Source organism: Cibotium barometz, chromosome 30 (assembly GCF_041138505.1).
Source record: "Cibotium barometz isolate CiBa-2024 chromosome 30, ASM4113850v1, whole genome shotgun sequence".
NCBI classification, from domain to species: Eukaryota; Viridiplantae; Streptophyta; class Polypodiopsida; order Cyatheales; family Cibotiaceae; genus Cibotium; species Cibotium barometz.
Window position 1 is genome coordinate 46,961,165 of NC_141075.1, and position 24,265 is coordinate 46,985,429.

The following is a 24,265-nucleotide window of genomic DNA, read 5'->3' on the forward strand; positions in this document are numbered from 1 at the left end:
GTAATTAACCAATTCAGTGGTGCAAGTGTAGTCATAGAAGAGGAGGAGGCACTATTCATCTTACTCCCTCCATGCCACCTCATTATGATTAAGTGGTAGGTGTCATTGCAAATCAATCAAATTTGACACTTGTTTCAGCAGCAACATCTTGTGTAGAAGAGACAAGAGTTATGACAGGTCCAAGCAATAGAGGTGGTTTCAACATCCAAGCCCTTTTTTGCAATAATAGCAAGACTTGAGGGCTTTCTTTTTCTTCTTCTTTGTCTCCTCAACTGAGAAAGAGGCATTTAATGAAGGATTACTTAAAGTGGAAGGAAGATGAGGAGAAATTGAAGGGATCAAAGAAGGAGGCTGAGGAAAACGCTAACTTGGCTTCTATCAACTCCGACTATGCCTTCTAAAGACCAATGGATCTTCTTTTGTAACATATTTTTACTTTGTATTTGGTGTGTATATTCTCACTTAATGAGAGCACACGCTGCATGGTGGTTGCTAAATCAAGAGGGAGAATGTTGTAAATATTGCTTTATCGGCCTTAGTGGGGGCAACATTAATCCTCTTAGGCTTTTAGCCTAAGGTACATTATTTGAGGTGTAGATAAGAACAGGAGGTGGCATGGCCTCATGGGAGATACTAGGTGGCATCCTAGATATACGAGCACATGAGGGAGGCCTTGGAGCATTTATGAGAGCCCATGGGCTGGATATGAGCTGGAGTAGGCACCTCCTCTTGTGCATGTATCTATATAGGAAGTTTCTCTCTCTTGCTTATTCTAACACTTGAGGCTTGTATGGTGATAGGTGTTGCTCCAATAAAACAATAAGCTTAGTGCTTGGCTCTTTGTGAGCTTATCACTCTTAGTCTCTTTTGTTTAGTGATTATCATTCTCTAATCATGTTCAGTCTTCATTGTTAAGATCTCTAGCTCTAACCAACAAAGACTTTGCATTACTTGGGGCAAGAGTAGAAGCAATGTTCTCACACACCAGAGTGGAAAATGCACGAAGTTGCAGCTGAGTGTTTGGAGCTGTTATAGGCAAACTCCAATAAGGGCAAGTGCTCTTCCCAATTAGATTGCTTCTTACTAACATAAGAACGCAACGTATCCTCTAGAATTTGGTTAACTCTTTCAGTTTGACCATCACACTCCGGATGATCTGCCGTACTCATACTCAGAGTAGTATCCAACTTTTTGAAGACTTACCTCCAAAAATAACTGTTGAACTTTCTATCTCTATCCGACACTATATCTGCGGGCAGCAGGCCATATAGCTTGTAGAGATGTTCAATAAAGAGTTTTGCTAACTCTGGTGTTTTAACAGTTTTCTTCGTGGCGATAAACTTTGCCATTTTAGTTAACCTGTCCACTACCACCCACACCGAGTCATTCCCTCGACTCGTCTTGGGTAAACCGGTAATGAAATCCATGGAAATGCTTTCCCATTTCCCCTGAGGAATCTCCAGCGGATGGAGTAGTCCTCCAACCTTAAGACGTTTGTGTTTATTGACCTGGCACTTATTGCATTTCAGCACATAAGTCTGGGCGTCCTTAGACAAACTAGGGCAATAAAACTGTCTTTTTACTAGTGCATAGGTCTTTTGAATCCCGGGATAACCCGCACTTGGACTATCATGACTTTCTTTAAGAATTTGGGCCCGAAAGTCACCAATAGTTGGTACACATACTCTACCCTTGTAGAGTAAGTACCCGTCGTCAATGGAGTAATTAGCATATTTTTCTCCCCAACGAAGTTTATCACCCCCCTTTGAAGCCGTGGCAGTCAAAGGTGATGAAGGGCCTACGTCAGAGCTCTCCGGCTCTAAACTATACCGAGAAGACACGGCTGGCTCCATCCGCGTACCATCGGCGGATATAATATGGCCAAGGTAGTAAATTTCTGTTTTAAAAAATTAACATTTGCTCTTCTTTGCAAATAGTTTGTGCTCTCGCAATAACTCGAACACTAGACGCAAATGCTTTATGTGTTCTTTCTGTGTCTTACTGTACACAAGAATATCATCTAGGAAAACTACTACGAATTTTCCGAGATATGGACGTAAAATGCTGTCCATCAACGTCATAAACGTCGCTGGAGCATTGGTTAGCCCAAATGGCATAACAAAAGCTCAAAATACCCGAAACGGATCCTAAATGTTGTCTTCGCAACATCTTCTACTTTAATTCTAACCTGATGATACCTTGATCTCAAGTCTACTTTTGTAAAGTATCTTGATTCATAGAGTTGATCAAACAACTCATCCATGCGTGGCATTGGATACTTGTTCTTAATCGTTATCTCGATCCATAGAGTTCATCAAACAACTCATCCATGCGTGGCATCGGATACTTGTTCTTAATCGTTATCTGATTAAGAGCCCTATAGTCTATGCACATCCGCATAGATCCGTCTTTCTTCTTTACCAGAAGAATAGGCGATGCCCACGGACTTGAACTAGGCTGAATAAAGCCTTTGTTGAAATATTTCGTCAATTGTTTTTCCACCTCTTGTGCCTCGGAGTGGCTTAATCTATAAGCAGGTTTGCTTATAGGTTTTGATTCTGGCATAACTTCGATGCCATGGTCTACTTCTCTGGATGGTGGTAAGCCATCTGGCAAATCATCAGGAAAAACATCCTAAAATTCCTCTAATAAATTCATTAAAGTATCTATGTACTTTTTCTTCGATGTCTCTTTCGCCTTGGATTTTTTCTTGTTTGAATCGCATGCATGCCAAACAGGGTTTTCAAACAGTGGGTCTCGTCCAAGGCCATTTTGTTTTCCTTGTTTGTCTAGGTAAACATCATCTACAGTTTTATCTACGGAAACAGAATTTAAAAGAGGGTAACAAGCATATACCTCTGCTATCTGGCCTCTGCGGACCGCTGTGCACAGCTCCATGGAGGAAATAAGTGGTGTGGTGGGGACAGTACGGTTGCCCTGCAGGGTAATGACTCTACCTCCATGCTCAAAACGTAGCGTATTATGTAGGTAACTCCGAGCTAGACTAGGGCCTAAGCCATACAGCCACTCCTTGCTTAGATATACGTCTGCTCTGGCTAAGTGCATGACCTGAAAGTCAAGCGGAGCCTCGTAGTCCTGCATAGATAATGAGACCCCCAATACTATGGTATTCCATACCGTTTTGTCATACCCGTTGGCTAGGCCAATAGTATACTCATGATCGCTCTAGGTCTCAGTCAACCCCAACTTCTTGACTAACGAGTAGTTCAAGAAGTTGTGGCTAGCTCTATCATCGATAAAAACTGTGAATCTACGGCCACCTATGGTGCCATACATGCGCACCATGTCATGCGGACCTACAGTAGGCTGCCACATCGCTGGTGTCACCGAACAAGCGTGATGCTCATCACAATGACACACTGTCACCTCTCTGAACTCTGCGGAACTGAGAGGGAGTCTATGCACTGTATGCAACTGCCTAGAGGATTTACCATCTCTTTTGGGCTCGTTGCTGCTCCTGCTGGCTTTAAGCTTTGGACAATCAGCCTTCGTGTGTCCTACATCGTTGCAATTAAAGCAACGATTTCCTTTCGGGTTTTAATATACTGCTCTTTCTTTTGGACTTCGCTGTCTCTTTTCTTCCTGGATGGTCGCGGTTTTTTAGACCAATGACCACCCTGTCCTCCTTGGTCCATCCTATGCCCCTGCTTATCACTACGAAACCCTTTTCTTTTAAGGCCTGACCTCCTCTTCTCACTATCCTTGGCCCTGCTTGAACCACCACGCGCACTACGGCGCTTGATGTCATCAAATATGTGCGCATACTAAATTGCCTAAGGGCTCTACGTACTCAAGGTAATCATCTTTGAGGCCTCTTTTAAAGCCTCGCAATGTCTGGAATGCATCGATCCCCTTTAGCTTGAGTACTATCTCCCTATAGTCTGAGATGTACTGAGTTAGGGATTTGTTCTCCATGGAGCACTTGTCCCATAACTCCCAGCTTCTCTCCGCCTTATTAACAGGCAAAAACTCTTTTCGAAACATCGTTTCAAACTCCGTCCAAGTGGCAGGATGAGTTCTCAAACTCATCCACCACTTGTACGCTTTGCCGATTAATGAGAGGCTAGCCTCTACGGACTGCACCCGGCTAGGTTGCTGTCGCAGCGCGTGCAAGTCCGACCACTTCGCTAAAAACATGTTGACCGAGTCCTTGTTTCTCTCCTTCTCCTCGCCACCAAAACTAGGTGACTTCAAGTCTTTCAATAACGACGAAGCTGTCTCTACAGACGGCCCCGTAGGTGCATTGGCCTGTACTTTTGCAACCATTGGCGAGGCTATGCTCACCCGTGCCGCAGGAGTTCGTCTACCACGAGGAGTCGGAGTACTAGCCGAGGCGGCTGTCAGTGCATCTAACCATGTGGAGATGCTCTGTAGCATCGTGACTAAGTCAGCCTGGACTTTACCCATATTGTTCAGTTTTGCATTAAGATATTTAAAAAGTCCACTAGAGAGCTCCGTCTCTCTGTCAGGACGTCGGCAGGGTCCAATAGGTCATAATCGTCGTCGTCATATTCCAAGAGGTCCTCCTCGGTCCCCTCATCGACGTCGGTGTTTATGTCATCTGGCTCATCGGCTAGAAAGGGGTTATCTGCTACTGCGGCCGTTGCGGGCTCGCTGGGTCCTAAGGCGGGGTCAACAGACGAGGAGGGCGCTCGCGGATCACGCGTGATCGACGAGCGCACTTCGGACCGGACAACGGTCGGGCGTATACGGCCTGACAATTGGGTCGGGGTCAAACCCGCGACCGAGGACAAGAGACCTGAAAACCCTAGAGAAGTAGAAGGCGGTGGGGACACACTACGCCTAGCAGACATATTTTAATTCTTGCACAAATAAAAATGCGAGAACTCGGAAATTACAAAAACGCTAATAAAATGAGCAGTGGAGAGAGAATAGTCACCCCCCCTTACGATCGCCTGCGACTGTCGTCGACTGCCGATTTGTGTTGCGCTGCGAGTCTCTACAAGCGTCGCTACTCCAGGATGCTCCGATCTGAGAGAAAGGTGCCTGCAACTCATAAAAAAAATTAATTGACAGTTATCACTCGAACAACCGCTTGGAGCCGTAAAAGGCGGCGGTCATCAAGTCTCGTGTGTCCCTCTGCGGGAACAGCTTCACCGAAACATATGTCCCAAATACGAATACCATCCTGTTGTGGGAACCAGCCCCTGGTGCCGTGTATAACTTTCCCCCCCCCCCAAGAAATATATGCGGGGACAGCCCCTTGCTGTAAATTTCCCCCCCGTAGGAACCTGTGCCTGAACCACCCTGGTGTTGGATTTTTAAAAATTTTTTTTTTCCCATTCCTGCATTCGGCCGGGCTGCTGTCGGCGCTGGCCTGGCTGGCCGCCTGGGGGCTGACCGCCAGCGCTAGCCTGGCTGGCCCCGCCGGCTGCGCTGGCTGGCTGCCCTTGGACAGGCCGCCTGCATAGCATGGCTGGCCGTCTTCCCCTTTACAAGATTCCCACACACACAGTGTGATATTACACAGTCGACCTCTTCGCCCACAGAGAATTAAACACAAAATTGACAAGCTCCAAAGCAAAAAACACAGAAATTGCTTACCTGCAATGGAGAGCTTGGGTGTGTGCAAGGGGGGGAGAGAGACAGAGAGAGAGAGAGAGAGAGAGAGAGAGAGAGAGAGAGAGAGGAGAATAGAGAGAAAATAGAGGAAACCCTCCGAGGCGTTGATGCTAAAGCCCCGTCTGGCCATTCGGTTTGCCGTCCGTCACAGGCGTTACAGCCTACGTGACAAGAAGTTGTTCAAGTTTGAGCCAATGCAAGAACAATAACAAATGATGACATCAAAAAGAAAGAAAAAAAAGTTGTATTAATTGTACCGGATGGGTTTGACACCAAAAATGGTGCAGATGTTCCATGTAGTACTAAGCCATTGAAAACCCCCTTTTCTTTTTTGTGAAAAGCTATGTTCTATTGCTTCATTGCACAAAGTAAGAAATCCTCAGAAAAGAGGCAAACTTCTTAAAGGGCAGTCGCACAGAAGTTAAAAGCATTGAAAAAACAAAGCCAACTGGCCATCATCGATCTGATCTAGGTGGATGCCGTCAAACAAAGACTAACACAAGATTTGACGATAGTAGTGATAACGTGCAATCCTTACGGAATGAAAAACCAACTGATTTCTTGCATGCCATATTGTCCACAAAGCCCAATGTCTAGTCTAGATTAGAAAGGGCTATGCATGATCTAATCTACAAGGTCGCCTGCCAAAAAGCCCCCCAAAAAAAAAAAAACTAGAGGAGGAATACTCTGGAAATCTAAGTTGAAGAGGATGTGAAATTTGCTGAAGGAAACTTTTGGTAGCTTAATCAACAAAAAAAATTCATAAAAAACAAAACTCTTGATTTTTGCTAATCCAAAGAAGATACATCATTGCTTCCTTTATGCAACGACAGTTCCACCAACGTGTTGTCTTAGTGAGGAGCCAAATCTTATTAACTCGATCGACAAACGAAGGCACATGAATAATCAACCTATAAATTTAAGCATCTAAAACTTGAGGCAAAGAGAAACTAACATAAGGTTCAAGATCTGCCCCATGGAAATTCCAATCCTCTGTCCTTTCCCCATCCGGAACAACCGTAAGAGGAGTAAAAGGCTGCAATTGCTCACATCTTTGTCCGCTTTGGCTACCCCTTGGAAGTCACCAGTGATAGAGGCTCTCACTTCATCAATGAAGTCATTACCACCTTACTGTGCAGGTATAAGATTTTCCATCGAAGGTCGTGTGCTTATTACCCCCGGGCCAATGGGCAGGTAGAAAGCACAAACAAAGTGCTCTATCACTTACTCCAAAAGATATGCCATCAACACCCAAGTCAATGGTCCGAGGCTCTCCTCGGCACTTACAGAACCGCCTTAAGAGCCACAACACGCCACAGTCCCTTTCAGTTTATCCACGATCTGGAGGCCATCTTGCCCTTCGAATTTAACTATGGGTCGTACCGGGTAGGGACCGCCCACCAGGATAATATTGTCCATAGTGCCTCTCTGCTACATCTGACCATCCTCGGCAAAACCCAAGCGTTGGCAAACCAGGCTTTGGAGGTAGAACAAAACTGAAGGAAGGCATGGCATGACCGACATCTCTGGAAGCTCCAGTTCTAGAAAGGCCAACTGGTACTGGTGTACCAAGCTCATTATTTGAAACGGGCAAAGAAGTTGGTTCTGGCTTGGGAGGGGCCATTTCTGGTCCACCACATTCTTCCTCAAGGTGCTATGCAACTCAGCACATTGGACGGCTTTCTACTTCCCTTGGGGAACGGCTCAAGAACTAAGGTGTATAGCCCTCATGCTTCTCTTTCAGTGTTTTCCAAAAAGAAGAAAAAAAACACATCTCATTCAAGAGGACTACTGTCCACTAAAGGGCCCTTCTTCATCTGCACCTCGGATGCCTTTGCCATGTAGCAGCTCCAAGCCTCCATCCATACCTATCTCCCTTTTTTCTCATACTAGCTCCCCTCCTTTTCTCATACTCGCATCCCCGTGGCCTTTTATTCTTGCCCACTTTCTCATACTCACCCTTCAGATAGCGGCATAACTCAATGGCTTCACCCCCAAAAAAAAACTCTAATACTCCCCCCCTTTCCTACTTGTTTGTCCCAGTCGCCCTCCTCTCTCCTGTTCGAGTCGCCCCCTTCACTCATCTCCCACTCACCCCCTATTCCGACCCGCTCCCTACCTCCACCTGTCGACTCAGCCCTCTCTCATATCCGAGTCGCCCCCCTCTCTCACGGCTCGCCCCCTCTCTCTCATGCCTCACCTTCCTCCCTCTGACGACTCTCCTGCCTATTGCTTGTCCAAGTCACCTCCCTCATCTTTGACGCCCACTCGCTCTCCTTTTGTGCAACTACCCCCCCCCCCCCCCCCCCCTCTCTCTGCCCGACCAACTCGCCCCTCTTCCATCTCCCCTCACCCCTTTAACGACTCGCCCTTCCCTCCCTCTGTTCGACTCGCCCTTCTCTCACCCGACACTTGCCCCACTTGAACACTCTGTCCGAGTCGCCATCGACTCCATCGGAATGCTTATATGGTCCCTCGACTTATCCTGAAGGACATCCTTCATGCTACATTGTAGCCTTAGCCTTGGGCACTGTAGTCACTTGTCATCAACTTGAGCCTGCGTGTCGTCCTACTCACTGTGACATTCTACTCACTGTGACCTCTGTTGAGTGTGCCTGTCGGTACACTAAAGGGCATGTAACAATGTCTTTGAGTAGTGCAAGTGTTTTCCAGCCTTCTTGTTCCTTTTGCAATCTTGTCACACTTCATTCTGTGTATTTGTACGTGTGCTGCGCTGTGAGCATTAAGGACTCCGGACATATTGTCCAGAGAAGAGCCACCACTTAAGTGTGCCAGGGAACCAACCCTGCTACAACCATCAAGTTCACATACATCCGGATGCTATTCAAGAAGACATCTTTCCGTACTTCATTCGGTTTGTTCGAGATTATTGTGATGCCATTTGGGTTAGCCCCCACTACCTTCAACAGAATGATGTCCCAGATCTTCTGGCCTTTCATTGGGATATTCACCATTGTCTTCATCGATGATGTCTTGGTCTTCAGCAGGACTAAAGATATGCATGGGAAGCATGTGAACGTAGTCTTGAGGTTCATTGATGCCCGTTACTTGCAGCTTCACCATCCCAAAACAGAGTTTTTCATGGTCAATATTCCTTTATTGGAAAGTGTCATCTCCGAGGATAGAATCTCGATGGTTCCAAAGAACAATGAGGCCATTTTTCTATCACCCATGCCTACATGACCTTAGTGGATTGCTTCGCATTACAAACTTTTATTGACATTTTGTAGAGCATTACGCCCAAGGGGAGCATCAGCCTATACCCATTGGCCAGCTTCGGTAGTCTTTCGCCATCCAGAATTGCTAATTCAAATGTCCTTGTACCCAACTTCCTGAAGATTTTGTATGGTCCTACCCATCTCATTTTATGCTTTCCTAGGTGTGGGCCCATCTTGGAATTGAATAGCAACACCGCATCTCCTACCTCAAAGATTTTGAACTGTGAGTTTCTATCCACCTTAAGCTTTCTTCTCTTTTGAACCACTTCAGTTGTCCATGTATTGAACAACCTTTTTCATCCAGGTTGAGGAGTTGATCTATCCTATGCTTCTCAAATTCTTTTGGAGTCGACCTTTTTGCTTTAGCAATCCTGAGACATGACACTAGCACTGCTTCCAACCCATACACCATACAAAAGGGTGTCAGTCTGATGGTGTTCTTGAAAGCTGTTCTGGCCCATAGTACAAAATGCACATTTGTGTCCCAATCCATCGGGTTCTCATTTACAGTTTTGACCAAAATCCCCTTTTGTGGACTCTGCTTGACCATTGACATGTAGATAATACACTGTTGACTTCTTGTGTACCACCATGTGCTGCTCTATTAGCTTCTTGATTACCTCACTCAAGAAGTGAGTTCCTTGGTCACTTACAACTTCGATCGGACATCCAAATCTAGTTATGATTGCTTCATATAGGAATGTGGGTATTGACGGTGCTTTGCAGTCTCTCATTGCCTTTGAGTCCACCCCCTTTGTGCAGTAGTCTGTTGCCACTAGGATGTACTTATGTTCTTTGGGTTGCTTGTTTGAACAGACCTACAAAGTCTAGGCCTCATTTTTGGAATGGCTCAAGAGGCAACACTGGATTGAGTAGCATTTTGTTTGAAGTGAAGAAATGGTTGTCCCATCCTTTAGCAAACGGAGCATCCTTGATTATTGTTGGCCACCATAGTCCTACTTGGAACACTTTCCTTTATGTGATCTCTCCGGAAAAGTGTCCTCCATTGACTCCTTGGTGAGCTTCTACCAACAGAGCTTGTTGCTCATGCTTTGGAACACATCTTTTGAGTAATTGATCAATGCCCACCTTGTAGAGTTGCCCAACTATTACCATGGACCTGCACCCGAGGGCCAGCTTCTTTCTCTAGTCCGTTGATTTGTATTCCAGAAAAGATAAGTCAGTCAAGAATTGCATTTCTTTGTACAAATTTAGGTTCTCACCAGCTAACAGATGTGCATCTAGAAAGTCATCTTCAACTCCTACTAGAGCTTCTATGGACACAAGTTTGGACAGCAAATCTGCTAGTGCATGCTAACTACATGGGGTGTGCTTGAGCATGAAGTTGAATTTTTACAACAGCAGCATCCATCATGCCAACTTTCTTGAGAGATCAAGTTTGTTCACCATGTACAAGAGTGCCTTGTGGTCCACATGGAACTCAAAAACATTCCCCAACACACAGTGCCTAAAATTTTTTATGGAATAAATCATTCCCAATGATTCCTTTAATAGAAAGGAATACTTCCTTTCTGCTATGGACAGCCTTCTGCTTGCATATTGAACCAGCCTTCTTGTGCTTCCTACGACAGAGCACTTTCTATTGCCACATCTCAAGCATCCACAAAGACATGGAAGATGAGATCATAGTTTGGCCATTAAAGTACGAGTGTAGAAGCCAGCATTTTCTTTAGATTCTGGAATGGTTCCTAATACCCTCCTCCAGACTAGCCATTCTCTGCATCCTTCAGAGTCAAGTACAGAGCTATAGCCACATAAGCCAGAAATCTTAAAAACCTACAATGCCATTTGATATGGTGCATTCTTCAGGCCAAATGTCATCACATTGGAAGCAAATGCTCCCCGTTCTGTTGCAAAGGTTGTTTTTTTCCTTGTCTTCTATGGCCATTTAGACTTGATCATACCCAGATTATACCCACTGAATCAATCAAGAAATGAGTATATCTCATGTCTTGCCACTACATCCAACAAAGATTCGTGAAAGGAATAGAGAACGGATCAACGATTGTGGCTACATTGACTTTCTTGTCATCAATGTAGACTCTTAGCTTTCCATTCTTCTTTGGGACAATGACTTCTGGTGATAGCCATTCTGCTTTGTCCACACGATAAATAAATGCAACTGTCTGTAAGTTGTCTATTTCTTCCTTGACCTACCTTGCATAGTTTGGATTCATCCTGTATCCGCCCTATCTGATAGGAATTGCATCTTTCTTCAGATTGATCTTGTACTGATAAAAGCTTGGGTCAATTCCCGTCATGTCTGTGTAGCACCATGCAAACACATCCTTGTATGAAGTTAGCAATTCTTGTAGTTCTTCCTTCAGATTTTGGCTCAACCTTGCACTTTCTTTGACCATGCGAGCTCTACATCATCACCTAGATTTACTCCTCTAACTAAGCTCATCCTCTTGCACTCTTAACAATGTGCCTTTTCCCCTTTTCATCTTGTTGAATGAGTGCAAGAATGGTCTTGTCCTACTGCGATGTCTCCTCCTGCCATCCTCCAATGCCTCGTGATTCCTCTTCATTTACTTCTTGCTTTTCTTCGGCAGACAACTCTTCCACTTGTACTGTCAGGACTTCTGGATTATACCTCAGGGCAAGCTTCTCCACATCTACCTCAAATAATCAGAACAAGTCTGGGTTTTCCCTAAGAATTTTCTCTTCCTTGTCATCCTCTTCGCCTTCTAGGTAGTTCAATCCTCCATCGCGCAAGGCTAACTAGCTAGATTTAACTTATCCTTGGCTACATGAAGAAGAAAAGGCGTCTTCTCCAGCTCATATCCAGCCCATGGGCTCTCATAAATATTCCAATGCCTCCCCCACACGTGCCCCTATATCTAGGATGCCACCTAGTAACTTCCATGTGGCCATGCCACCCCCTCTTCTTATGTACACCCCAAATAATCTACCTTAGGAAAAAATCCTATGAAGACTTATGTTGCTCCCCACTAAGGTTCATTAAGGAATATTCACAATAGTCTTCACTGCATCTCTAGACAACTTCTTGCAATTCCTCCGAGGCCATGTAGTCTCCCTTTTCCCAGTGATAGCGCTTTTGGCACCAATCTTATTAGGAATTTCTCAACAGTTGGCCTATCTAGACCTAGACTCTAGCAAATGTGCATGCAAGACTCCCACACGCAGGCAGTAGTACCAGTCACAGCCCCACCTGTAGGTGTCTGGCGACCAGGCTCATGCCAGCGATGGGAGATTTGCAGTAGCATAGCAGCTTGGCACATCTAGCATGCTAGATGTAGTGAGGCCATCGAGGGTACCCACACTCCACTGGCTAAGACCATCAGGAGCATATGGCTCAACATCATTCACGCCCTCTGCGGTCGGTGGGGGAAGCTGCAGGGAGGTTCTGACCGCATGCAGAAGGGGCGGGAAGCTTTATTGAGACTTTGGAGGCCTAGCCCTTTTCTCACAGATAGGGGCGGTGACCCCATCTGGCATTATAGACCACTTGTGTGGTTGTTTCCTCCCCCCCCCCCCCCCCCCCCTCCCTTTCCTTCCCCTTGTATGAGATAGCCTTCTCCTCATAGAGCGGCCAGCCGGAGGAGAAGCATCTCTTTTCCTTATGATCACTTGTTTCCCGCCCTTATATGAGGCGAGTTTGTATTCAGCCCTTCGTGGTTGTACTTAGCCCTTCATGGCTGTTTTTTCTTTAACTAATTGAAGGATCTCTTTCCCGGGAAAAAAAAAAGACTCCTACATGCAGGCAGTTCATGGCGCGGATGACAGCTGCGCCTTACTCACCTTTTCTATCGGGCTTCATGGCAGAATGGAGAGAGCAGAGACTCCCTTAGAGGACTTAAGGTGATGCATCTTATAGAGGGTGAGGGTGATTGGTTTTCATGCACATGAGTGGTACATCAACCCTCCACCGGCCAAGGTGGCCAGAGAAAGAAAGAAGAAAGAAAGCTGTATTAACGTCCACTAGAGGCCGAACTTGACCTATGAGATAAATCAATGTACAACTGTCAATGTCCTCTGGATGTCCAGACAAAAAGGACAAAATAAACATGAAATAAACTATGAAAGTGCTGAGCTAGTGGGGGGGGGGGTGTGATGGATGGAGCATTACTGCTAAAGGCTCAGTATGCAACCTATATGCGTAGATACTTTGGCGGTTATGAATTTGGGTGGGTCGGCCTCTCAAGAGTCTCCAGTGGGACCCGGGAGAGCGGACGTGGTAGGATCTGGAGGATAGTGATGAGGAGACGCCTGGCACCCCCTTTTTGCTTACATTGCACGGCTAGGTCGCAAGATTCAAATGTTAGAGGTACACTCCAGGAGCATCAGGACATTGGCGGTCCCAAGGCCTCCCGCTCCACTCTCTTAGATTTTTGGAAGCGGTTGTGGGACAGTTTTCGATCATGGAAGATCACCCTTTTCATGTGGCAACTGGCACATAGGAGCTTGGCAGTTGGCACGTGGTTGGCCAATATTATGTCCGAGATGTGGCCATCCCCAAGAGTCTCAGCATCATTGTTTTTGGGATTTCCTGAAGGCTTAGCAGGTTTGGTAGAGGATCCTACACATTTTCACTATGGATCGGGCCCTTGTCCATATTGTTACGTGGGGCATAGTTGCCTGGGCCATTGAAGCCGGGGTTGTGATGCCATATGAGGAGGAAGGTAGGGGACTAGCCCTTCAGATCTCTCACCTTCGCATTTCTACAGTGCTAGTCCCAGCTCCATCCACTAGTCCTTGCTCGCCAGGTTCTTGCTAGAGATGGGAGATTTGCAGTAGTATAGCTACGTGGCACATTTGGAGAGCTTGATGTAGCGAAGCCATTGAAGGTACCCTTACTCCACCCGCGGAGTCCATCTGGAGCATTTGGCTCGATATCATTCATACCCTTTGTGGTTAGTGGGGGAGCTTCACGGTGGCGTAGACTGCATGCGGCAACACCGCCCTCCTGAGGGTTTGGCGTCATGGTCCCTTTCTCACTGAGAGTGGCGGCGAGCCCACTTGGCATTACAAACCACCTGTGTGGTTGTTTCCCCCTCCCCCCATTGTATGAGATAGCCTTCTCCTCCTAGAGTGGCCAGTTGGAGGAGAAGAGCTTCCTTCCCTTTTATGCATCTTGACTCTCATTTCCCATTTGAGGACGAGTTGTATGTAGCCAGGTTGGCTGTTTTCTCGCTAACTAATAGAAGGATCTTTTTCCCAGGGGAAAAAAAACAAAGAGACTCCTACATGCAAAACTAATGCATGGATTCAATGCAAAACCCTATGCAAGACCTATGTAAACTAACGTACACGAGTGCGAAAGAAACCTAACGCACCCTCTATGCAAAATGCCTTAGGACACCTAGTGCCGCGAGGACATGCGGTAGGCTGACCTATTGCTCTGATACCACTGTACCATACACATGGAAGCATGCTAGTTTAATGCTAACTAAATGATGATCAATTTGCTAATCATTTATGTTGCAAATACGCAAAAGACAAGGTAAATTGAACTATTCTAGTTCATATTGCCAAAAGTGATTATATACAATGATAAATTGGGATCTTGACTCCCATGCTATGTGTATTAATGTAACATCTGGAAAAAGTCTGTTCCAGTTTTTCTTGGGCTAGATCTTGCTTGTGGGAAATGCCCTTCTGCTGATTCTCAACTCACCTTCTGTTTAGGTCTATGTGGACCTGGTGTGGGAATCTCTCATGAGCTCCTCAGCCGCCTATTCGTATGCATTTGGTTGGCTTGTGAGATGGTCTAGGGCTGGTTGGTTGGTTCTCCTGCTGGTCGGCCAGCACACACCAATCAATTGTGTTCACACCCTGGGCCGGTCTACATGTTGGTGCTTGGCTTGGGCACGTGGGCTAATCCTTCGTTCGCTGCCCAGAAGGTTCCAAAATGCCTTTGAACTTGCTCTTGTGTGTGCTGATGTTTGGAGCTACACCTTTGTTGCACTCTCATCTGTGAGGCAGGTGGTGGTGTTACTGCTTTTGTAGATTAGCGAGACTGATGCTTTTTCAGGCAGATAGGGGTTGGATGTGCTAGTGCAGGATAAGCTCTAGGAAGTTACATGTGATATTTTTTTCAATGCTAAGAAAGGATTGCCTGCTTGCCAAGTGCTAGCTGAACTTTCCACTATCAATCTGGTCATCATTGTATATTTACCCTCTAGATTTTGTGATTACAACGAAAATCCCCTCTGAGTAGCTTGTAAAACAAATATTTTTCTTGGTACAATTTAGAATTTACATGGAGCTTCAATGATTTTTCTATCAGAACAAAGTTTTGTGTTTCATTTAATCAAGGTTCACAATGGTTCTTGAACAGTGGTGTCAAATGGTATTTGTTTTGCAGGGAGCTACATGGTTAACTGGTCTCCAAATTTGCAAACAGCAGTCTCTGATTTGGTGAGGACTATTGATGTTACGCTTGCTTTAGGTCAAGTATGAGATTACAAATGAGCCCTGCTGAGCATTTGTAAAGGGATGTATAATATGTTTTGTGCATATAGGAGGCAAAATAATTTCAAAGTGAATTGATAGTAACATTCGGCTACAAGCTTTAGTGCATTCATGCTGATTTGCAATTTGTGTGGGATGACACCAATAATAGTAGGGTTAGCGAAAGAAACGCTACTTTGCAGCTCATGCTAGCATAAGGAAAGCTTTAGTGCATTCACGTAAAGAGGAAAATCTAAAGGGCTAGAATGTGAATGAAGAAGTCCTCAACAGGCTATACTTCTATGCAGTATAGCAGAACATGCAACGAATGCCCTTTTATCTACAAACAGGAGATCTAATGGTTAACCACTATTTCATTGGGCATGTGATGACCAAGATCTATGCTACTGCACTAGAGGCATATACTTGAATGAATGGGCTAAAGAGGAGAGCTCCACTTTGACTGTCATCTTCCCACTTAGGATCATCATTTTGAGAAAGCCAAGCATAAAGAGAAGAATCTATATCTATTGTTGTTGCAAATGCTTTGTTGATTCCAGCAAAGCCTTTGATACAGCTTTGGATATAAACCTTCACCTACTCTTGATTCTGAAAATGTGACAGTTCCATAGGATACGTAGCACTCTGTCAGACACGAAGGGTCTATCTTCTCAAGCAGGCATGACGTCTACTTCTTACCATTCTAGTCAGTCTTTTTTGTGGGGGGGGAGGGGGGGTGTAAAAGAGCTGCAGGCCTGAGATTCTACACCTTATATCCTAGCATAACCATGGTAAACGCTCACCATTTAATGGAAAACAACCACAATGGAATCTCATGATGCATGGGTTTTGTGTCAGCCTAAATTTTGCTTCATTTGGGCATGTTCCTGGATTCATCTAGGTATATATATATAATTTTTGCTTCATTTGATGTTTCATGTGATCTTGGCATTAGAGTATTTCAAGGGGACCATTAGTTTTAACTGCATTGTTGGATTGGTTTTTCAGGAAGTGGAATACACAGAGGAGCCAGGCACTCTTTTTTATTTCAAATATCCTATTGCTGGTGGTGGCAGGTAATGCAACGGGTCAGAAAGTTCTACATTCATCTTCTTGAATATATTTTGGAAATAATAGTGCATTTGTTTGTTCAAGCTTGTTAGTGTGGGTCCTAAACCCTCATCACGGAAGTTGGCCTGTAGTGATGGAATGGGATCACCAAATATGTATCATCACAACAAGCATAGATCACTATTGAGAGGCATCAACCTAGAATGATTGTGTGTGACTTGGGGTTTGCTTAAGTAGGCCTCAAATGGAATGTCAAAGGTCTTGACCTTTGGACCAACCAAAAGTGTTCATATCCTCTATCCATTATTATAATCACCATATATGAACCTCAGTCTACAACCATACACAATGTAATAACATCTAACAAATATAATTGTGTCCTAGGTGGCAGGTGCTAAATAAGTGAACATTATCCTTGAAATCACCCCCCTTATTTTCCTTTACATCCATCATATATTTGAAATAATCAAACTTGAGCTTTCTAAGTGGCTTTGTCAGAATATTTGTAACTTGTTCTTCTGTAGAACAATAGACGAGTTTCACTTCTTTTGCATGAACCTTTTCACGAACAAAGTGATAATGAACTTTGATATGTTTTGTCCTAGCATTAAAAATTGGGTTGTTTCCAAGTTGAATACAACTTTGGTTGTCACAACGTATCAAAGTCGGGTCTTCTTGATTCTCCATGACTCCTTAGCCAAACACATGAGCAGATTGCATTCTTGGCTGAATTATACTGCACTTCAGTAGAAGATAAAGCCACAGTTGCTTGCTTTTTGTTTGTTCATGAAATAGATCCAGAACCAAGGGAGAATTCATATGCGGACCTTTGATTATCAATATTACTTGTCCAATCACAAGATGATGTGTAAATACCAAAATTAAAAGTCCCTTTGAGGTACCTAGCACACGCTTTGTTGCTCTCTAGTGTGACTCTTTCGGATCAGCCATACATTGACTTATGGTACACACAGTATAAGCTATGTAGGGTCAAGTAATTATATCACGTTTTCCGAAAAGAGTACTGTCAACACACAGTATAAGCTATGTAAGGTCAAGTAATTATCAGACTTCTAACAAGTTGTCCGAAAGGAGTACTGTCAAAACACACTTGTTTTTTGTGCAAAAGCTGAAAGCTTTTGATTCGATTCCACAGGACTAGAAACTGGTTTAGAGTTCATCATGCACTTTGGTTGAGTCAAAAACATGCTTGAATTTTATCTCCAAACTTCAATTCCAATACAATAATGAAGTACACCAAAGTCTTCCGTATGAAACTCCTTTTAAAAACTTTGCTTTACTTTTTCAATGAGAGTATTGTAGCTACCAGTGATAGTAATATCATCCACATATACAAGAAGTAACATAATGTGACCGTCTTTGTGTAAGATATAAAGATTTGGATCTCACTTACTTCTATTGAATCCATTTTGAGGAGATATTCATCAATCCTTTAGTACCAAGCTCTCTGAGCTTGCTTCAAACCATACAAAGCTTTTGTCAATTTGCACACAAGATGTTCTTTTCCTTTTACCGCATAATCCACTGGTTGCTGAATGTAAACTACTTCAAGAAAGCCCAGTCTTTACATCTATTTGAACAACATCCCAATTATAATATGAAGTAATGGCAAGAACGGAATGATTTGTATTCATTTTAACAACTTGAGCAAAAGTTTCATCATAGTCAGTGCCTTCTTGTTGAACCTATCCTTTTGCAACAAACCTTGCCTTGTATTTGTCAATGCTACCATGCGATTTGTACTTAAGCTTGAGTTCTAGTCTCTTTCTTTCCTTTTGGTGATGAGACACGTTTCCATGTACATAAGATGTTGGTTCAAAATTTTTCAACACATTTTCTATTAATGCAAAATTCACATGTGTCTTTGTCTTTCTTTCCCTCAAGACAAGACATGTCTCAATACATGCTTTCAAGCCTATTCACTAGATTCAGGTTGATCTTCAATGTTGTTATATTCAACATTATCAAGTACGCTTCTTCACCACCTTTGGAGGCTCTACTTCTTCAGGATTATTTGGCTCTTTCCTTGGGTTGTTTTAGACTGAATTTTGAAGATAGAACAGATCTCTGTTATGTGCTTACCCATTCACGTTCTCACTATTGGGTATTTGGGTGAAAGTATGATAAGGTGGTACACTTTCTACCAGTTGCATTGGTTGCTACCACACTTGAAGACAACCAATATTAGTAGATTTAATATCATCATAAGATACATTTAGCAATTTATCTAGTGCCTTTTAGATATAATAAATGTGAAACAAGATTAAATAACCATGTTTTAATTCTCTAACTCTACATATAAGTGTTTCACAACCAGTTGTAAACCATTGTCCACGACATAGGTTTTCAGTCCATCTTATCATGCTTTCACCCATTTCGGAGTCTCGTTTGTGTGTATCCATGTGTGTACTGCCTCCAAAGGGTTGTGTGTTCCTCCTTTTGATCCTATTGATCCTTTGACTCACACTCACTCTCTTTGCTGTGGCCCAGCCCACTCCTACTCACACTGCTCTCCCTTCCCTTTGGGTCTGCCGCGATCTCCAGCCAAAACCTCTTTCTTACTTTTCTACCTTTCTTTCCTAAAAGGAATCTGTCACCCGATGCCTTCAATCTCCCCATTCTCTTTCTTCTTTTTCGTCGCCTTCATTCGTATGGATCTCCCTATATCTTTACGAGCAGCTTCCCTTTTTAGTAGGCATATGGCCTTTACATTTTATTTATCCATTTATCACGGTTGATTGCATTGCTTTCATACTACCTCATCTACTTTGGCTGGCACATGTTGTACATACTACGTCCTAAACTAGTATATATACATCGCAACCTCCTATCCATCATGTCTATGTTGGCTCCTAAACACTTTCTAAAAGAAAATAGGCTTCCAAAAAAGCCTGTCACATATTTTTTCCAACTCCGTTGTGAAACCCTTTCAAGTGTTTCACCCTGTCTTCTTTGCTCTACATGACTCTGATGTGTTATGGCTTCAACCGCAAGCCATTGACTTTGCTTGGATGCATCTTGCCATGAAGATCCTTCAAACAAACTACAAGAGGTAAGTACCACAAAAGATCTATAAATCAAATAAGATTTCAGCCTTTTAGTAGCATAAACAAGAGTCCAAACAGCAACTCGACCTCATGTCATGACCTCTCTATCTCACCCATTGTCTTGCTAATGCAGTTGACAGGCCTCATGTATGACTGCTTTGTGCCTTTTTGCATAAGCACTGCTCCTACCGCATGCTTTCCAACACTGAGGCTCAAATAGAATACTTGGCTCCAATCTGGGGGCATCATGATAGGAAGAATGGAAAGCATATCCTTGATATTCTCAAGGGCATTCTCCTCCACTTGACTCCACATAAAAGGATCCTGTTGACTAGCTTTCTATCAAGAGTAAATATGCTCTACAAGCATACAAAAGACTTATACAAATACCTAAGTTTTTTGACAACACTTATAAGCTCCAGGATTGATTGTGGGCTATCCATCTGCAACAAACTTTCCACTTTTGCAGGATTTGGAGCTATGCCATTTTCACTCACTTCATGACCCAAGAGTACTACCCTGGCCCTTGCTAGTTTGCACTTAGCCAGATTGAGTTGGACTCCATCTTCATCAAGCCTTTTAAACACTATGTCCAGCCTCTCCACATGTATCCATCTATCACTATAAACACAAAAAATCATCCATAAAAATTCTAACAAAGGATCCAAGATATGGGCCAAGAACCCTATCCACTCAACTTTGAAAACTAGCATATGCATTAAGAAGCCCAAAGGGCATAACCCTGTAACAAAACACCCCCTAAGGAGTGATAAAACTGGTCTTTTTCTAGTCTTTTGGGCTATTCTAATCTGAAAATAGCCACAAAATCCATCACAAATTGAATACCTCTCATGCCTTGCAACTTGGTCTAGTATCTCATCCTGGAATCGGAAAGGATAGTGATGCCTCTTCGTGGCTGCATTAAGAGGTTTGTAATCCACACAAACCCTCCATTTATTACCGTTCTTAGGTACAATGACTACTACAGGGGAAACCCACTCTGCATCATCAACCGGGTACATAAAACCAGCTTGTAATAATTTGGTGACTCATTTGATTGTAATCTTTAGCAAATAGCTTTGGATACTTGTCAAATAAAGCCCCATACTGCGCTTTTTCCTGACTAGTTAGGTTACTAGCAAGCATCTCCATTAGCTCAGCTCTCGGTACATTGGGCTCTATATCTTGAACACGATCTTGGTCAGTCATATGACCAGCCATACCAGCCCCTTTAACCTCACGTATATGCATCCCACACATGTGAAACTCTGATCCAATTCTATGTCATCATCTGAGGATCCTGTAGAATAAGCATCATAGCTGTCTAAAGAGGTTGAATCAGCCCCTGTATCCATTTCCAACTCCTCCTTGAGCTCCAAAATCTTGCATGTCTTCAAATCATATCTTATCCTCTTCTCTTTAGGCCTGTCAACAAACAAGTCAATACAACCCCTGTACTAGTCTTGTCTTGACTTCATAGCAATCAAACAAGGTCTCCCCAAAATGATGGGATATGCCTCAACCCATGTTGGGATCACAATCACTATTTTTTGCCTAAGAACATTCAGCTCCATATCTTTGACCACACCAAGACACTTCACCCTTGAACTATTGGCCATCTTCACGCTGAAAATAGACTTCCCTGTCACCTCCAATCCAAGATCATACATAGCCTCTTCGGTTATGACACACACTTGGGCTCCCCCATCAATGTAAATCTTGCTCATCTTCCTGCCATGAACCCAAACATCCACAATAGGCAATATATCAAAAACCTTGCTCAATTGAACTCCATTAGTCTCATGTATTTTAAATCTAACTCTCCTAACACTCGCAAGCTTGTGCCATTGTCTCCTTGAGCTAGAATTTAGCTGCGAAAGCTGACCATAAGTGATATGAGCCTTCCTATGTTTAACATCAGCCAGGAGACTATAAGGGGGCTGTCCCTCTCCCAACTAGAAGTCATCCATGCCAATTTTCCTTCTTCTAGTCCTGGCTTTTCCTTGCGTGCTAGACTTTGCTTGTTCCTTGGTTGCCTTCCCCTTCTCTTGCTTCTTCCTTGCTCTTGTTTCCTCACCTGCATCCTCGGATTTGATCTTTGCATCCTTGTTCTCTTATTGGCCAACACATCAGCCTCCTCTTCCTGTTCCGTAATTGGTTCAAGCATACTCACAATACCCAATGGACCTTGAGGTTGCACTTGTCCTTGTCTGGGCAGTTGATTCCCATTAACTCCGTCCCTATTGCCAGCATCTCTATTACCCTTTGGTCTTTGAATAATACCATATATACCTCTTGGCTCTCTTCTTGGTTGTGGACATTGAGGCGCTATATGACTCCTCTCTCCACAATTGTAGCACTGGACATGCTCCATTCTATTTCTTTGTTCTCTTCCCTTGTGGTCTTCTTACTTGGTTTTGAATAACGTGCATGGCAAGATTCAAGTTTGCGATCTGCGCGGTCAATCTCTGGATTTCCTGAAGAAGAACATTTTGCTCTCTATTTGGCTCTACAACCCTTGGAGCCTCCACACGAGACTCCCTTTCCACATGCATATCCATAGGGAAAGGGTCCACCACATGTCCACATGACACATGGTCATGTCTAGTGTGCATGCTTGCTTCCCTTTCCTTTCTTGCCAACTCTTGTTTCCTCACCTTCTTCCTCTACTGCTCTGTGACCATCCTTAATGCCTCTTGCATAAGTATCTGGATCCTTAAGCTCCACTTTTTCTTTAATGCTCCCATGCAATTATTCTATGAATTTATCTTTCTTTAGGAAGTTTCGCGGCACTTGATCCTGTTCCAAAACCCTCAGAATTCTTCTCTAAACTGCTTCAAATCTACTCACAAAAGTTGTAATTTCTTTTTCTTCCCCTTGCTTAGTTCTCTTCAAAGATCTTCTGGGTTGTCAACTTTTCCATCTCCTTCTCAAGGTCCCCTCAGTCAGTCCCAATTTCCTCTTTCCTCTTTCCTCTTTCCTCTGTCCTCTTTCCTCTATACCCACATCTCCGTACCACTCTCTGGTTGCTCCTTCCAAAAGCAATCCCATCACTCTTAATTAGTAAGCATCTTCATCCTTGTTGTTGGTAAGTGCTGCTAATGCAATTCTCCTTAGGAATTGGTCTACATCTTCACCCCTCTTTCCTTTGAACAACTCGTACCTTGCTCTTGCCATAGGTCTTGAGCTAATCTTCAAGTGGTCTCCAACCTGTTGATTAAAGCCCTATACAAGAACTCTCTAATCCTTAGTGGGGGCACCAAAACATGGGAAGAGCGAAAAGAATTCTCCCTCTATAGCATCCAAATTATTCAAAACACCTAGCTCAAGACACCCAGCAGCCCTGCAGCGTATTCTCTGACCCTCTGTTGATGCAGTCGGATACCCAAACTCCCTCAGTTTGAATCAACTGATCCACCAAAATGTCCTCCTGGGTCAAACCTGACTCTCAACAACCTTGATCTTCAGTCCTTAGAGCTCAGCTAACCTCCTCTGATCTACTACTGACCTTATTTGACTCCAGGTAACTGCTACTGACCCTGGTTGACTACTGCTGACCCTTGCTTACTCAGCTGACCTTATCAGAGCTGCTTGTCCTCTAGACTCCCAGATTTTCCTCCAGAAGCAACAACCTTCAAATTCCTTGCTCCAGAACCTTGTTGATCATGTCAACACCCTTCTGTTGATTGCCTCTGCTGACTCCTGTCTCATTCAGCTCTGACTCAACTGACTTCAGATCTTCCCACTTCTGTGTCCTCTGACACTTACAAACCCTCAAACGCCTAAAATCCCACAAGGATTCAGCATTATAGCCCCTTATCTGACATTAGCTAACCTCTAGGTGACAAAAACTCTGTCTCACTTTGACAAACGTTTGGTTGTCAGATTTGACCCTACTTGTTTTCCACTCAGCCCAAAAACATTGTTGCTACTCTTCTACACCTTCAATTGACTTATTTTGACACTCAGCTGACCTGACTGATCACTCTTGAGACTGCTAGCCGATCCTTTTCCCCAGTCAGCCAACTCCCAACACTAACTCAGACATCACTCACAATTGATCTTCTTAGCAATCTCAATCAAAACATCATAACCACTACAATCAAAACACCTTTTCACAAAACTCAACCATCCACTCACAACAGGTTCAAACCCAAATACTCAGTTTTCTTCATATTTGCAAAATCAAAACCAGTCACAACAGCCCTGAGACTCTGGGCTCAAACAAGAAAAAAAACAGAGGGAATGTATACAGGTAGCTCCCTGCAGCTCTCCAAGTCTTCATCTTCATCTCCACAGCTTTGTTGGGGTAAAGGCGTTATGCCCACCCTTATAGTGTGTACAAGCCCATAAGTTATAGTACATAGTACACTTAGTACTTTTAATGTACTAAGTGCACTATGTGTACTAGTGCAATATACATGTGTGATAGGGGAGTCACACACTCATGCCTCATGAGTTGACTTATCCCCACAACTCTCTCTCTCTCTCCCTTGTTGTTTCTCTGTGTATGTCTCCCACACATGAACTCTAAACCCTAATTCCTGTTTCTCTCACACAACTGGTATCAGAGCAGGTGTCCTTCGAATCTCTGACGCAGGCAGGCAGCAGCTCGACTCTCCATTAGCCTGTGTGTGAAGAGGCCAGAAGCGAAGCAATGGCTGCCAACGCCACAATCTGTTCCGTCATGTTCGTTGCTGCCTTGTACTCATTCAAGGCCAGCCCAAGTCGCGTGTAGCGCCAGCGCTAGGCGGCAGCATGAATTCCAGGCGGACACGAAGGAGTTCCAAGTCCCAGTCAGCAGATGATAATGACTTTTCCTAGCTACGCGAGCGAGTACGTGTA

At 43.9% G+C, this 24,265-nt stretch overlaps 1 protein-coding gene across 1 annotated transcript in view; it reads left to right on the plus strand.

Moving 5' to 3' along the window:
• EMB2247 (protein EMBRYO DEFECTIVE 2247) overlaps nt 1-24,265 on the plus strand; it is a 119,207-nt gene that overhangs the window by 58,229 nt on the left and 36,713 nt on the right. The window contains exons 8-9 of the mRNA XM_086824327.1: nt 15,196-15,248; nt 16,290-16,357. Coding sequence (XP_086680453.1) covers nt 15,196-15,248; nt 16,290-16,357 — 121 coding nt within the window. The remainder of the gene's footprint in view (nt 1-15,195; nt 15,249-16,289; nt 16,358-24,265) is intronic.